The 17,136-nt window shown below is 41.4% G+C and overlaps 1 protein-coding gene across 1 annotated transcript; it reads right to left on the reverse strand.

The window, feature by feature from the left end:
• Window positions 1-2,340: 2,340 nt before the first annotated feature.
• On the reverse strand, window positions 2,341-16,435 carry MFSD4B (major facilitator superfamily domain containing 4B). Its single transcript, XM_067702338.1, is given in 5 exon segments — window positions 2,341-10,373; window positions 10,375-11,585; window positions 12,918-13,034; window positions 14,145-14,313; window positions 16,028-16,435. Coding segments are annotated over 5 exon segments (1,584 nt in total). The 5' UTR covers window positions 16,079-16,435; the 3' UTR covers window positions 2,341-10,337.
• Between the last annotated feature and the right edge of the window lie 701 nt (window positions 16,436-17,136).

A 17,136-nucleotide genomic window follows, 5' to 3' on the forward strand; every position in this document is an offset into this window, starting at 1 on the left:
GTCAAGGGACTTCCCTGGTGGCGCAGGGGTTAAGAATCCGCCTGCCAATGCAGGGGACACGGGTTCGATCCCTGGTCCGGGAAGATCCCACATGCCGCAGAGCAGCTAAGCCCGTGCACCACAACTACTGAGCCTGCGCTTTAGAGCCTGCGAGCCACAACTACTGAGCCCGTAAGTCGCAATTACTGAAGCCCCCGTACCTAGAGCCCATGCTCTGCAACAAGAGAAGCTACTGCAATGAGAATTCCGTACACTGCAACTAAGAGTGGCCCCCACTCACTACAAGTAGAGAAAGCCCGCGTGTAGCAATGAAGACCCAACGCAGTCAAAAATAGATAAATTAAAATGTATATATATATAAGTCAAAAGGAAGACATGAAACAATATGCAAGAATTAATAGCCACAGTGCAAGAACCTAAGGGATCCTCTCTAAAAGAACTCAAAGAGGGGCTTCCCTGGTGGCGCAGTGGTTGAGAGTCCGCCTGCCGATGCAGGGGACACGGGTTCGTGCCCCGGTCCAGGAGGATCCCACATGCCGCGGAGCAACTGGGCCCGTGAGCCATGGCCGCTGAACCTGCATGTCCGGAGCCTGTGCTCCACAACGGGAGAGGCCACAACAGTGAGAGGCCTGCGTACCGCAAAAAAAAAAAAAAAAAAAAGAATTCAAAGAAATAAATAGGGCAGAAATAGAGGACAAGAAAAGACATAATTATGATAACCACAGAAAAATGTTGGAAAATAATTCTCTTTGACTGTAAAAATTCAGTGCTATACAATTTTAAATCATTAAATATGAAACTATTTAAACCTAAATAATAATCCAACTCAAGTTCAACCTAGCTCAAATGCCAACTGGCCAAAGTGCATTAAAAGAAAGAGCTTAAATACTCCTTCTGATAACCAAGGTCACCAGCCTTGGTTTGCTTCTTTTATACACAAGGAAAACCAAAACCTTCTCTTTTAGATCACCAGGTCTTTCTTAAATGCCACAATTTATACTACACCATTTGACAAGGTATCTATCACAACCTTTGTGACCCCAGATAGTAGTTAATTAATCTCTAGACAACAGGAAATAAAGACTTCCTGGAAATATCTGTGTGATTACTTGTTTGATACCTTGCTTCTCCAACTGGACCTGTGCTATCCAATATGGCAGCCACCAACCCAAGTAGATACTGGACAGTACGGCATTAGAGGTAAGTTCCCTGAAGGCAGGAAACTTCTGACCTTTTCACCAGCGCACAAGTAGCACCTCCCACAGAAACTGCCAAATAGGAGGCATTCAATAAACATGTGAAGTAAATATTCAACAGCTAATGTGGTAAATGGAGAGGACTGAAGAGAACTCAGAATAGTGTGTGTAAGAGGAGGGGGTTCATGGGGACTGCAGAATCCCAGAGATCTAGGGTCAGATTTAGAAAAGCTAAAACAGGAGGAGGAACCAAGATGGCGGAGTAGAAGGACGTGCTCTCACTCCCTCTTGCGAGAACACCAGAATCACAACTAGCTGCTGGACAATCATCAACAGGAAGACACTGGAACTCACCAAAAAAAGATACCCCACATCCAAAGACAAAGGAGAAGCCACAATGAGACGGTAGGAGGGGCGCAATCACAGTAAAATCAAATCCCATAACTGGTGGGTGGGTGACTCAGAGACTGGCGAACACTTAAACCACAGAAGTCCACCCACTGGAGTAAGGTTCTGAGCCCCACGTCAGGCTTCCCAACCTGGGGATCCAGCAACTGGAGGAGGAATTCTTAGAAAATCAGACTTTGAAGCCTAGTGGGAATTGATTGCAGGACTTCGACAGGACTGGGGGAAACAGACACTCCACTCTTGGAGGGCACACACAAAGTAGTGTGCACATTGGGACCCAGGGTTAGGGGCAGTGACCCTGGGGGAGACTGAACCAGACCTACCTGCTAGTGTTGGAGGGTCTCCTGCAGAGGCGGGAGGTGGCTCTGTTTCACCATGGGGACAAGGACACTGGCAGCAGAAGTTCTGGGAAGTACTCCTTGGCATGAGCCCTCCCAGAGTCTGTCATTAGCCCCACCAAAGAGCCCAGGTAGTCTCCAGTGTTGGGTTGCCTCAGGCCAAACTACCAACAGGGAGGGAACCCAGCCCCACCCATCAACAGTCAAGGGGATTAAAGTTTTACTGAGCTCTGCCCACCAGAGCAACAGTCAGCTCTACCCACCACCAGCCCCTCCCATCAGGAAACTTGCACACGCCTCTTACATAGCCTCATCCAGGGCAGAGAGCAGAAGCAAGAAGAACTACAATCCTGCAGCCTGTGGAACAAAAACCACATTCACAGGAAGATAGACAAGATGAAAAGGCAGAGGGCTATGTACCAGATGAAGGAACAAGATAAAACCCCAGGAAAACAACTAAATGAAGTGGAGATAGGCAGCCTTCCAGAAAAAGAATTCAGAATAATGATGGTGAAGATGATCCAGGACCTCAGAAAAACAATGGAGGCAAGATTGAGAAGATGCAAGAAATGTTTAACAAAGACCTAGAAGAATTAAAGAACAAACAAACAGAGATGAACAATACAATAACTGAAATGAAAACTACACTAGAAGGAATCAATAGCAGAAAAACTGAGGCAGAAGAACGGATAAGTGACCTGGAAGACAGAATGGTGGAATTCACTGCTGTGGAACAGACTAAAGAAAAAAGAATGAAAAGAAATGAAGACAGCCTAAGACCTCTGGGACAACATTAAACGCAACAACATTCGCATTATAGGGGTCCCAGAAGGAGAAGAGAGAGAGAAAGGACCAGAGAAAATATCTGAAGAGATTATAGTCGAAAACTTCCCTCACATGGGAAAGGAAATAGCCACCCAAGTCCAGGAAGCGCAGCAAGTCCCATACAGGATAAACCCAAGGAGAAACACGCCGAGACACACAGTAATCAAATTGGCAAAAGTTAAAGACAAAGAAAAATTACTGAAAGCAGCAAGGGAAAAATGACAAATAACATACAAGGGAACTCTCATAAGGTTAACAGCTGATTTCTTAGCAGAAACTCTACAAGCCAGAAGGGAGTGGCATGATATACTTAAAGTGATGAAAGGGAAAAACAAGGGACAACCAAGATTACTCTACCCGGCAAGGATCTCATTCAGGATCTCATTCAGATTTGATGGAGAAATCAAAAGCTTAACAGACAAGCAAAAGCTAAGAGAATTCAGCACCACCAAACCAGCTCTACAACAAATGCTAAAGGAACTTCTCTAAGTGGGAAACACAAGAGAAGAAAAGGACCTACAAAAACAAACCCAAAACAATTAAGAAAATGGTCACAGGAACATACATATCGATAATTACCTTAAACGTGAATGGATTAAATGCTCCAACCAAAAGACACAGGCTTGCTGAATGGATACAAAAACAAGACCCATATATATGCTGTCTACAAGAGATCCACTTCAGACCTAGGGACACATACAGACTGAAAGTGAGGGGATAGAAAAAGATATTCCATACAAATGGAAATCAAAAGAAAGCTGGAGTAGCAATACTCAAATCAGATAAAACAGATTTTAAAGAATGTTACAAGAGACAAGGAAGGACACTACATAATGATCAAGGGATCAATCGAAGAAGAAGATATAACCATTATAAATATATATGCAACCAACACAGGAGCACCTCAATACATAAGGCAACTGCTAACAGCTATAAAAGAGGAAATCGACAGTAACACAATAATAGTGGGGGACTTTAACACCTCACTTACACCAATGGACAGATCATCCAAAATGAAAATAAATAAGGAAACAGAAGCTTTAAATGACACAATAGACCAGATAGATTTAATTGATATTTATAGGACATTCCATCCAAAAACAGCAGATTACACTTTCTTCTCAAGTGCGCACAGAACATTCTCCAGGATAGATCACACCTTGGGTCACAAATCAAGCCTCGGTAAATTTAAGAAAACTGAAATCATATCAAGCATCTTTTCTGACCACAACACTATGAGATTAGAAATGAATTACAGGGAAAAAAAATAACAAACACATGGAGGCTAAACAATACGTTACTAAATAACCAAGAGATCACTAAAAAAGTCAGAGGAAATCAAAAAATACCTACAGGCAAATGACAATGAAAACATGACGATCCAAAACCTATGGGATGCAGCAAAAGCAGTTCTAAGAGGGAAGTTTATAGCTATACAAGCCTACCTCAAGAAACAAGAAACATCTGAAGTAAACAATCTAACCTTACACCTAAAGGAACTAGAGAAAGAAGAACAAACAAAACCCGAAGTTAGCAGAAGGAGAGAAAATCATAAAGATCAGAGCAGAAATAAATGAAATAGAAACAAAGAAAACAATAGCAAAGACCAATAAAACTAAAACCTGGTTCTTTGAGAAGATAAACGAAATTGATAAACCATTAGCCAGACTCATCAAGAAAACGAGGGAGTGGACTCAAATCAATAAAATTAGAAATGAAAAAGAAGTTACAACAGACACCCCAGAAATACAAAGCATCCTAAGAGACCACTACAAGCAACTCTATGCCAATAAATTGGACAACCTGGAAGAAATGGACAAATTCTTAGAAAGGTATAACCTTCCAAGACTGAACCAGGAAGAAACAGAAAATATGAACAGACCAATCACAAGTAATGAAATTGAAACTGTGATTAAAAATCTTCCAACAAACAAAAGTGCAGGACCAGATGGCTTCACAGGTGAATTCTATCACACATTTAGAGAAGAGCTAACACCCATCCTTCTCAAACTCTTCCAAAAAATTGCAGAGGAAGGAACACTCCCAAACTCATTCTATAAGGCCACCATCATCCTGATACCAAAACCAGACAAAGATACTACAAAAAAAGAAAATTACAGACCAATATCACTGATGAATATAGATGCAAAAATCCTCAACAAAATACTGGCAAACAGAATTCAACAACACATTAAAAGGATCATACACCATGATCAAGTGGGATTTATCCCAGGGATGCAAGGATTCTTCAATATATGCAAATCAATCAATGTGATACACCATGTTAAAAAATTGAAGAATAAAAACCATATGATCATCTCAATAGAGGCAGAAATAGCTTTTGACAAAATTCAACACCCATTTATGATAAAAACTCTCCAGAAAGTGGGCATAGAGGGAACCTACCTCAACATAATAAAGGCCGCATACGACAAACCCACAGCAAACATCATTCTCAATGGTGAAAAACTGAAAGCATTTCTTCTAAGATCAGGTACAAGACAAGGATGTCCACTCTCACCACTATCATTCAACATAGTTTTGGAAGTCCTAGCCACAGACAAGTCTTTTGTCATTTACAGAGAGTTCTGGGTGCACTCTGATGCTTTTGCAAAAATATTCCTACAAAAGGGTTTCATCTTCAAGGAATTCATGGAAAAGACTCTGAGAAGTACAGGTTTCTGGTAACTGACTATACTGCTGAACTGAATGAATTAAGCATTTTCAGAACTCTAATGGAAAACTGATGAATTCAGAAAAGTGCTAACAAAAGATCAAGATGAAAAAAAAAACTGATTACATGATTACATGTGACTGAGTGAACTGATAAGGATGATTATAATTTTTGTGACTTTCTGTTTGAATAAAAAAAAAAATCCCACAAGGACTCAAGAGGCAAAAAATATACAAACCAATTTTCAATGCAAAGTAAAGGAGCTGTTACAGTGGAGGAATACTGGACTGAATGTTAATATTATGACATAGTATGAGTGTGTTTCATGTTTGCCAATTGCAATCATTTTTGCTTTTGTTGTGGTCATCCATTTACAAAAAAAGAAAGAAAAGAAAAGCTAAAACAAAACAAATGAAATTCCCAAAAGTAGCAAAGAACTTGACACTCCCAAAAAGTGGACCTTGCTACCCAAAGTGTGGTCAATCCAAGGGCCAACAGCACCTAGGAGCTTCTTAGAAATGCAGAATCTCAGTCCTACCCCAGTCCAACTGAATTAGAATCTGTATTTTAACAAGCAATTCTAATGCACATTAAAGTATGAGAAGCACTAGTCTAGTTCTCTACCCTTCCACATTGAGCAAGTAACCCTCTCTCAGCAAATTTGAAAAAAACACTATATACAACTGCATGTAAATCTACAGTAATCTTCATAAAAATTTCAATTAAAAACAAAAAACAGGGCTTCCCTAGTGGCGCAGTGGTTGAGAGTCCGCCTGCCGATGCAGGGGACACGGGTTCGTGCCTCGGTCCGGGAAGATCCCACATGCTGCGGAGCGGCTGGGCCCGGCCGGTGAGCTTGCGCGTCCGGAGCCTGTGCTCCACAACAGGAGAGGCCACAACAGTGAGAGGCCCGCGTACCACAAAAAAAAAAAAAAAAAAAAAAAAAAAAATTCTGGGACTTCCCTGGTGGTCCAATGGGAAAGACTCCGCGCTCCCAATGAAGGCAGCCAGGTTCAATTCCTAGTCAGGGAACTAGATCCCACATGCATGCCGCAACTAAAGATCCTGCATGCTGCAACAAAGTTTCCACGTGCCACAACTAAGAGCCAGCGCAGCCAAAATAAATAAATAATTTTTTTTTTTTTAAAAAGAACATTTCTAACAAACTTTGAATCATACGGGAAGCTTTTCTGTATCCCTTCCCTATCACCTCTACCTCCACAGCATCCCCATAGTATGAACAAAACAAGGGCACTTAAACACAAATACAGGGCATCCCAGAAGAATATATCTACTTCCACTAAGAATTTTAAGCTCTATTTTAGTAATAACTTTTTAAGCAGCAGGACTGAAAATGGTACATTGCTATGGTAAAACAAAAGTTCTGGTTATGAGAAAGCTATCCTGACTATTCAGTAAATCTACCTGAAACAAAATCATTTTACATGTAATCTGGGTCTCACACATTTTTTAGGAATGTGTTGCTATACTGTTTTTGTTTTGAATAAACTACAATTCTTCAAACTAAAAACCAGTCCACCAAATGTAGTATCAATATAATGTGGACACAAAATTCAAGTTGTTTCTGATACCGTATCTGGTAGAAAGAAACTTTTTTTTTACCCCTTTACCCTTGACTTAGGAAATTAAGTTGATTAGAAATTAAGAACTCTCCAGGTGTTTAGGATTATGATTACTCATATTTGTCCCTTATATTTTTAGGTATTTCCATAATCTTCTATCATGACCTTTCTTTATACCTTCATTACTTGTATAATAAAAACTGATTTTTAAAAAAGATTTTCCTTTAAAAAATAATAGTAATTGAAAAATGCTCTCAAAGTGTTCTTGGACTTTACTATGAAAATACAATTAAACTGAAACTTACCTATTTCCCTCATATTATGCTGCATTTGAAGGGGTTTTAAAAAGCACAGTGGTAAAGGACACAAAATAAAATCTCAAGAAAAAAAAGCCTAACTCCGAGTTAGGTTTATTGGCCTGGTCTATGGAGCACTTTCCATCCCCTCACTAGGACATTCAGTGGGCTGTATCTATAATCACTTTCAATGACTGCTGAAGGTCTTTCTTCCCCCCAGCTCAAACTTTCTAGCTCTCTTGAGTTTTGCAGGTACCTGAGTATAGCAGACACACTCCAGGGTGACCCCCAATAATCAGATACATCTCTATACTAGCTTCTCCCCTTGAGTTTGGGCAGATCTGCGACTTCCTTCTAGCCAACACGATATGGCAAAGGTGACAGGATGTCACTCCTGTGATTACATTATATTATAAAAGACACCAGCTTAGCCGGCTCTGGTAAGAGATTCTCCCACTGGCTTTGAAGAAACAAGCTGCCATACTTTTGAGAGGATCTAAGAGAGGGCCACACAGCAAGGGTCTGTGGGAGGTTCTAACAATCGAGAATGGTGCCTGCTGACAGCCAGCAAAAAACGGAGACCTCAATCCACCACATCAAGGAACTGAATACTGTCAAAAACTACACGGCCCTGGAAGGGAAGCCCAAGCTCCACAAAGCAGCACAACTCTTCCAACAGCCTGACTGCAGCCCTGTGAAACCGTGAGTGACAGTGACACCGTGCCCAAACTCCTGACTCAAGGAAACTATGAGGTTAAAGAAACAAAAACTCCGCTGTTTTAAGCTGTTAAATTTGTGGTAATTTGTTACTCAGCAATAGAAAATTTCGGTATTGGTTATCTGTGTATCAGCAGACACTTAACTAAGAACTTATTATTAGGATGAATGCTAATTCCTGAATTGTAATAAGTCTTATCCTTCCAATATGGAAATAGATTATTAAACTTTAACAATGCCTATAATCTCATCTGGCCATTCACATTTTGGTTTGTGGAATTCTAATGCATTTTTCATGGATTTCCAAATTTTCTGCCATGTTCTTATTAACTTCTTTCCCTGAGTTGCCTTTTTACCCTTTAAATGTAGATGCTGCAGGCAGAATCCCTATTCTAGCAAGCCGCGCAGATGCCAAACAGTTGCTACTGCCTGAATTCCAACAACCTGAGAAGAGCAGTAAATGGAGCAGAGATAATCTCCAAGTTCTAGCTAAGAGAAAAATACAGTATAAAAAGAGCAAGAATAGGCTTTTCACTGCTAATTTCTTCACCAGCCCTCTCCAAAACTGTCAGATTGTTAATATGAACCAATAATGGACAGTGGTCAAGAAAGGTAGTTTTCCACTTAAAACAAAGGCAAATTTATAGAAATTAGATAAAAAGTAGACATACTGCAACCAAGTAGAAATTAGATATTTTTCAGCCTAAAATGTGCTAAAAAGAAGTGAATAAAATCTGTCATCAATGCCAGTCATTTATCAAAGGATAGCCCATTTGCCATACTCATGATCCCTGGCTCTTAGGCTCCCAAGCCACTTTCTAATCATTACTTTGGTTTCCCAGGTATTTCAAACTAGGCAAAGAGGAAGCCCAGAGGGCTTCAAGCATTGTATCCAGAGTATTGTATCCACCTGGGGGATACAAGTATTCCAATCCTTGGAAAAGACTGTGTCTCACTGTAAGTTAAACTAGCAACCTAATCTACAGCGCGTACAACATGATTACCAACCGGACTTAATGGGGAGCAATTCCTGGAACAGCAAGGCTCATACCCACACTGTGTTACTGAGCTAGGGAAAGGACCTCAATAGACACTGTCCACAGCCCTACTACTAACATAGTAACCCTGAAACAGCTTTAAAAATCGGAACAAGGCATCTCCAAATCCTGTTTGAACATAATTAGAGAAAATAAGCATACAAAAATAACTTCTTTTTAAAATGTCTGTAAAAATAGTATAATCTCCATAATTGAATGCATTACTATAGTCACTGAAACTAAGACACTGATTGTAAAACGCAACACTACTTTATAGAAGTATATCGGAAAAAAACGTCAATTAAGTTTTGCCACAATGTTAAATGATCATCGATTTCAACACATATTCTGATTTCAGAGATGTTAAAAATGTGAAAAAAGGTGCATCTCAGAATTGATGAAATACAGTACTAAAAATGTATTCTTCAGACAATTATTCAAATAAAGTATTAAACACTGAGTCTCTTAAATTGACACTATTCATAGTCAGTAGCACATTCTTAAAGCTATCAATTTTTTTCACTTCTCATTTGAAATGAAGAATGGGGTGACACATATTGATTTCTAGCAGGTATCTTGCACAAACTTTAAAAATTATGGATTCCCAGTTTGAAAGTCATCGCATTTTCATTAGAGAATCACAGATCGGGGATGAGATAAACGAGACCTATATAAGTTAAATGACTGAGTACAGGGCCAGAAGACTAGTGAGCAGCAGTGGAGGCCTGAAGCCAGGTCTGTGCCTGTTCTGTGTTCTCTTCACAGAAATCAGAAATCATATGAGTAATTAGCATTTTCTGGTCCAACACTACAGACAGAGGGAAACAGTAAAAATCTCTGTCCATTTTCAAAGATGCTCTTTTATGAAATGATTCTCCTCAGCTTCCCTGGCAGAATACTGACGACGGATAATTTGTTCAGCTAACCAATTCAACTACTAAACAGTTTCATTCTATCTGAATGGCACCCAACTTCTCAAAAACAAATGCCTTCTCTGCACACTCTGAGACCAGAAAATATTGCCTAATCAGCCACATGCCACCAAACGCTAGCCTCACAACAGGATCCAGTTGTATGAGATCATTGGTTCTTTACAAAAGGCTCTGGGAATGACAAAACATTTCAAAACCTTTTAGCATTTGCTATACTTGGACCTAGAAATTTTGACCCCCAAAGATTGTTGAAAATCTGTTATGCTTTGCTCTGACTGGCCTCTTTAGAACTGGTGATTATTCAGGGAAGTCAGTAAATAATTCATCTTCTCTAGCCCTTAGTCCCTTTTGTCCTGGTTTCTTGCAAGGTGATTCACAGGGGACTTGCCCATATTAACCGGAGAGGACTCAAACATTAACGCATTTGAGTGGGACTGGTTGGAGACGTCAGCTGTGGGCTCCATCAAAATATATCTAGATGTCTCTATTACAGAATTCCTCATTGTATCATTCATTTCGATCACTTCAAAGTCCATTTCATTCCATTTTTCTGCATCTTCTTCTTCATTCTCTTCCTCATAGTCATTTAGCCCAGAGCTAGAGAGCAAAGCTTTCTGGTCCTCGCTTTTACTGTGTTCTTTATGCTGACGACTGATAGGCAAGGTGGCTAATTTATACAGCACAGGAAATAAAACAGCAGTGGCTACTGATGACCCCAAACAGGTGTACAAAACTACAGGCAAATCAGGGTATTTTCCTTGAAGAATTCCAATTACTGCAGGAATAGCCATTTCTCCCAGGGCAGCACCGACTACAAAAAATGCTGCAGCTTTCCCATGGATGGTCGTGTACTGCTCAATCCAAGACACACCACTGGGAAATGTGGTTGCCATTGAGGCGCCATACACTGAAGTTGCTATCCAGAGACAAACTCGGCTCTTGTTGAAAAGCACCAGAAATAAAGATGAAGCCAGGCTGCCAATGTTGCTCAACACAATCATGGTTCCAGGTTGTAAACATGTAGCAAAAAAGATTGCCATACCCCTGCAGGCTGCAAAGGTCCCCCAGAAGATGGAGTTCAACCCAGCCGCTTCACTTTCTTTCATGCCAGCATGGGTGGTTGCAAAGGAGAAAACGTAAGAGCCATATGTTACCTCGGCTCCAACATAAAAAAAGAAGAACAGAAAAAGGAGACAAAGAAGGGCATTGTGATATTTAGCTCTTCGAAACCTCTGAGTAGATACTTTTGCTTTATCCTGCCTTGAGCTTTTCTTTACAAACAGAGCGAAAAAAAAGAGAGAAACTACAAAAATATAAGTACCGATAACAGCGTAAGCCCACAGTAAATTCATATCGTCAGGTATTCGAAGCAGAGATTCTGAGTCAGCTTCAGATGACTGGTTGAGGGCAGAATGGTTAAAGTCAGCCTCTGTGTGGTTTTCAGCAGACACCATCCTGCCCAATGCCAATTTAGCCAGCAGGGGAGCCAAAAAGGCACCCAAGGCAAAACTGAAGTGTAAGGCCTGCATATGGGGGGCTCCTTTGTCCCCCCAAATAGCCAAGATTAGGACGTTACCACCTACCAATGAAAGATGGGGAAAATGATTTAATCATAGTAACTTAGTTAAAAAAAAGTCCAAAATAGATGAGTCTATTTTACATGGCACAAGGATTATAATATTCTAAGTTATCAACTGTTGCAACTAAGTCAATTCTATGATTAAGAAACTCTAACTCACCAATACCACCAGCGAACTCTAAGCACTGGAACATCACACACTCACAAATGGGATTCTACAAGCTAATAAACCACTATTTCCTAGAGCCAAGTACATTAGCCCAAGGCTTTTTATAATATAGTTCTAATACCAGGGATAGGAGGGGTGGGGGTAAGGAAGGATATTTATATAGTTATTTTTAAACATTTTAAATATATATTATCATCAGATAGTGGCCAAATTACCAAATTTTTCTGTACCTGCAATCGGTAGCCACTTGAAGAAAATTATTTATGTATATGGCAGATGCAAAACACATGTTCAGGAACCTGAACATTACAGGATTCTGCTGTGCCCATTGCAGGAAACAAGGAACACGGACACCTTCTAACACACTCAGTTACACTGTCTATGTATCTACGTGATGAAAGGCAAGAAGCCTCAAGTCTTGTGTTTTCTCTCTTTCTTTTTAATATATTTGCAGATAAACATACAATTCCACACAATTCCATCCTGTAATTTCACAACCAAATTAAGCCCCAAGTAAAAAAATATTTCCCCAACCTATCAAATAACAGGAAGAGGGGGAGAACGTTGGTTTCAGGGGTGAACAAATGTCACATATGTTATTTAGTAGGTTGTAAAAGACATGAAGATACATGGAGAGGATCTCCTGCAGGAGGGCAGGAACTTTTGAGAGAATAGGAAAAGAAGGGAAATAATACACAGCACAGGTTTCTCTTAGTTCAAAAGGCAGAGTGCATTGTAAATTGGAGAGCTGCTTCTATGTTTCCTCAGCCAAATAATGGTTCCAAACTTGGTTTGTTCTATTAACCTGTCAATTCCTGCCATATTACAATGATAAAGTTCTATCCCGAAATGCAAACCTGCTCATCTGCACTGTAATTACCCACATGGGGGCCCCTTCCCTGTTTGGATACTGTAAATCAACAACCTCTCAAAGAACAAAATTCTCTGAATTCACTCTGTGGTTGGCTGCTCAAAAACGGGCACCCTACTTGGCAAGAAGAGTAGTTGCCGGAAAGGTGGCTCTGACCTGGAGACCCCATGACCAACTCAGTAGGTCAGTGTCATTTTAGGGGACACTGCAAGTGACAATTTAATATCATATGCTCTACTTTTTCTAGTAAAAAGTCCCTACTCCCAGAGTTGACAATGAAGGGCTCACTGACCTGTATCCAGGATGCCAACTGAAACACCAAAGATGGACATCATGACAATCAGTACCACCGCGGCCTTACAAAATGGAACAAGATAAAGACCAATTGTGGTAGCGAACATTGACATCCCTGAGAAGAAAAGTAAAAGTCAGCTATAAAAAACACTATTTATGGGAAAGGGTTATGGATCAAGGCAACATCATAAAAACTCCGAAAAATGTAAAAACAGGTCAAATTAAAATTGAGTAATAATGAGTAGATGAGAGGTTTAGCTTCTACTAACAGTTATTTCATTTAAAAGCTTTTATCATCTTTATGGACTATAAAATATATGTTATTCTACTATAAATACATTTCTAGTACTGCTAATAATCAAACCATACATTATACCACAAGGCAAAGTTTTATAGCAAAACAGAGCTCAAAAATTATTCATTTAAATGTTTCATATTTAACAACCTAAAGAGATGTTTAGATATGAGGTAAAAAATAAAAAAGACAAAAATTAAATGCAATTACTATAGTAGTTCATAGTAGAAATGTATTAAACAAATTTGGGGAATAGGGAGGGAAATATAAGAAGTATACTCTTTCGACACACTATGGAAATCAGAGAGATTATTTACTCATTCATCAACAATGGTAAATTATCTCCTTACGTCCAAAGCAGTTTTATCACATTAATCCAGATTTTCTTTAAACATGTCAATTTATCCAAAAAAAGAGTAAGTTAAAAGCTTTGCCATCTATTTTGAGAGTGAGGTAGAGAGGCCTGGGGTAATCATTAACATGGGGCAGCTGGGACAAAAATTGAGCCTTCATCATTTCACCCACCATCCCCTCCCACCTCATTCTCAGTCCAGGGTCTAATCTGGGGAGGTTCAAGGAGTTTATTCTGATCTATGGCCACAGGAGATCTGCCCTAAACCCTGACAATCAGAGCTCTTTGGACAACTTGTATGTTATCCAGTGGTGGTGCCTAAACTACAATGAAGGTCGGGAAGGCTAAGGATCGCTAACACACTCCAGGGCTAATCTAAATTTCCAGAGGGGTTTAGACCGGATTCCCAGTAACTGCCAAGATGAAAGCAGGCACCAGGGAAACCTGACTTCCACTGGGGATACCTAAACACTACCCTTAAGTTGTCAACCATTCTGCAAGCCAGTATGTTTCATATTTATAAACAAACTGTAAATTCCTCGAAAGTCACAAAGAAGCGAAAATTGTTGTTTACTTACCCAAAAGAAGAAAATGATTCATAATGTCAAAAAGAACTCCACCAATCACAGAGCCACCCAAATATCCAAAGGCACGGCCCACAAAAATCAGAGAAAGACTGCTGATATTGCGGTTCACATTTGTTGCCAAATCTTGAAACGTGGGTCCCAGTATAGCGACACTCATTCCCTAAAATTTAAAAAGACAGAAGTTTTCATTTACAATCATGAAAATAATGTCTATCTAGGTGGTAGCTTTTTTTCAGTATTAAAAAGGGAGGAGGAGATTTCAATGTAATGTAGGAGATTAAGCCCCACAGTAAAATTCATAATGAAAATACTAGTACGAGTAGAGCTATAGACTCCTATTTCTGGTGTGCCAAGTCCTAGTGCTTTTCTAGTTTTGACAACTCTCGATTTTTACAAAATTCTTTAATTCTTTTGGCTCTTTGCTGCAATTCTGTTTCCTTTTTGAATACCAGAAAAAAACTACAGTATTTGTATTAACAGTAAAATGTAACATTAAAAAATTTATGAAATAGTTTTGAATAGTCTGAAATATACTGCACGCACAAATAACACCAGAATTTTGAGGTTAAAAATTTAAGTTAACAAACCATCAAAATATTATCCCCATTTTTTGATGTTGTTAAAACAGCAATATTTCTGGATGTACATGGGGTCCTTCCTCTGAACTACACATATAAAACATGTAAGAGATAAACAATTTGAATGTTTCTAAATCGACATTTTTCTTCAAAGAAAACCAAAGCCTCAGGAGTACTGTCTGTAAGGCTTTCTTAGAGAATATTACATATGCGTGTATGCAATGACTTTAAAAATAAAATTTTACTCAAAGACATGTAACTTCAGCAAAAATTAGGGGCTGCAGTTGGCTTTCACAGGAAATTCGCTGGACACACAAAAAATGTTTCCAATCGGTCTACATTTCAAGAATAAGTGATTCTAATTGCACGAATTTGCTCTAAACGCTTGGGTGTAGCCCCTCTCCAGGCCTGAGCAGTCCCCAGCTACGGGCAAGCTTGGGCACAGGCGCAGAGTAAGTGCCTAGTACAGGAAGGGAAGGCTGCGCCCCAGCTGTAACCAAATTAGTTCCCGCCTGCAAAGCACTTAAAAGGACCTGGCACATCATCTGCAGTGACGTTTCTTCAAATACAAATACTCTAAGAATCAAGCATGGCTCAAAGGAAGAGACACTAAGTGGTCACAGGTGACTCTGCTCAGAGGACTCACCCTCCCGACTCCCCAGGATCTCAATATTTAAGACAAGTGACCACAGGGCGGCCAAAGGGGTTGGCAAAAGGCCAAACTACCCTTGCAGTTTGTTCTTAGAAAAACACTGAAGGACCTGAAATTTTGTTTTACATAAAACTGTAGGCAGAATAAGAGACATTATTCCTGGCTCAACCACTTAACCAGCTGTGTGGTCCGAAAAAGTCACTTTCCCTCTCTGGGTCTATTTCCCCACCTGCAAAAATAAGGGGTGAATTTGGTCAGCCGAGGAAGATAAAAAAACCAGTAGAGCAACTTTGTGCAATAATTTGGGGGTTGGCTGAACGCAGGAGGCGGGGGGGGGGCTTCGGGGGAGGCTATAAACCTGGCAACCCCTCTTGCATCCCCCCGACCCCACGGAGGAGAGGTAGAAAGGTTTGCTGGTGCTGGAAAATATTTTACGAAAATCGGTTTCACACTTGACAATAGCCCTCTAAGATTATAATTGTGCCCATTTTTCAGATTATGAAACTGAGGCCCCGGCAGATTAAGGAGCCCAAGGACACCCAGTCTGCAAGCGGCGGAAACGAGGCAGGACCTCGGAAGGCCGCGCTCTCTACAGGACTTCTGCTCACGCCTCGGCCTGGGAGGGTTCCAGCCCCGGCTCTCACCAGCCCCAGGAAGGCGGCACACAGGAGGACGGTGATGAACCAGCGCAGCATGCTCCCAGCCCGGCCGCTCCGCCGGGAGCCCGCCACCGCCTCCGGCTCATTCTCCGTTGGGGCCCCGGCCAGGAAAAGCCGCTGCCCGGCAGCCTGGGCCCCGGCACCACAGGGTTCCAGTTCCAGCTCCAGCTTGGAGGCTCGCGAGCAGGTCTTGCTGCCGTCCGGCTTCTCAGAGGAACCTCGAGAACTCCAAGCCCTGCCCCGGCCCCGCGCCTCCAGAGCCGGCGGTCTCGGCTGGCGCCACCTCCCCGGGGGAGGCCCTAGTCCGGGCGGAGGACTAGAACTTCTGAACGCGCCGGGTGTAGCCGGCAGCGGAGGCGCGCCCTCGCACACGCACGGCGCCTGCCCGGGTCACGTGGCGGAAATGTGGCCTCTAGCCAACCACGGCCTTGCCTCAAACCGGAAGTTGATAGGGTTGCCCAGGACACTGGACGCCGCGCTCGGGCCTCAGCATCACACTTAGCTGAGCTCACAGAGGCCCTGTGGGCGGGCGCCGCGCGGCGGAGCGAGCTGAAGCCGCAGCCTGGGACCCGACGAATCAGGAGGGAAGATGCAGCCAAGCCGTCAGGAGGAAGTGCCGGCCAAGAAATACAAGGTATGGCTTCGCTCCCTCTCCCCGGGTCTCCTGGGGGGTAAAGGGAACCCCAAGGTCTGTCCTTATACAACTTTCTAAAATTCCTGCCCTAGTTCCTTTAAAGTCTGTCGTCTATTGATCTGCAGTTCATCTGTTACTCCACAGCATTTGTTGAACCACATATGTAAGCTTTCACGTGTATGATCTCAATTGATCCTCATAACAACACTCTAAATCACGTGTTATCCTGATTTTAAGATAGGAGGATTGAGTCATAGAAACTAGTAACTTGCCCAAAGTCAGCGAATCAGTGGACACAATAGCTCAAGAAATCTGGAGCCAAAACTGCGGTTTCAAGCACACTCTCACCCCCAGTCCCTTCAAATAATTCCATTTTTGTAAGGAAGTGGAGCAGGGCTTTGATTTGCAGAATGCCTGAATAAGGTTATGCCAGCGGGGGCTTCTCTGGTGGCGCGGTGGT

The sequence above is a fragment of the Pseudorca crassidens genome, chromosome 13 (genome assembly GCF_039906515.1).
Source record: "Pseudorca crassidens isolate mPseCra1 chromosome 13, mPseCra1.hap1, whole genome shotgun sequence".
Classification (NCBI taxonomy): Eukaryota; Metazoa; Chordata; class Mammalia; order Artiodactyla; family Delphinidae; genus Pseudorca; species Pseudorca crassidens.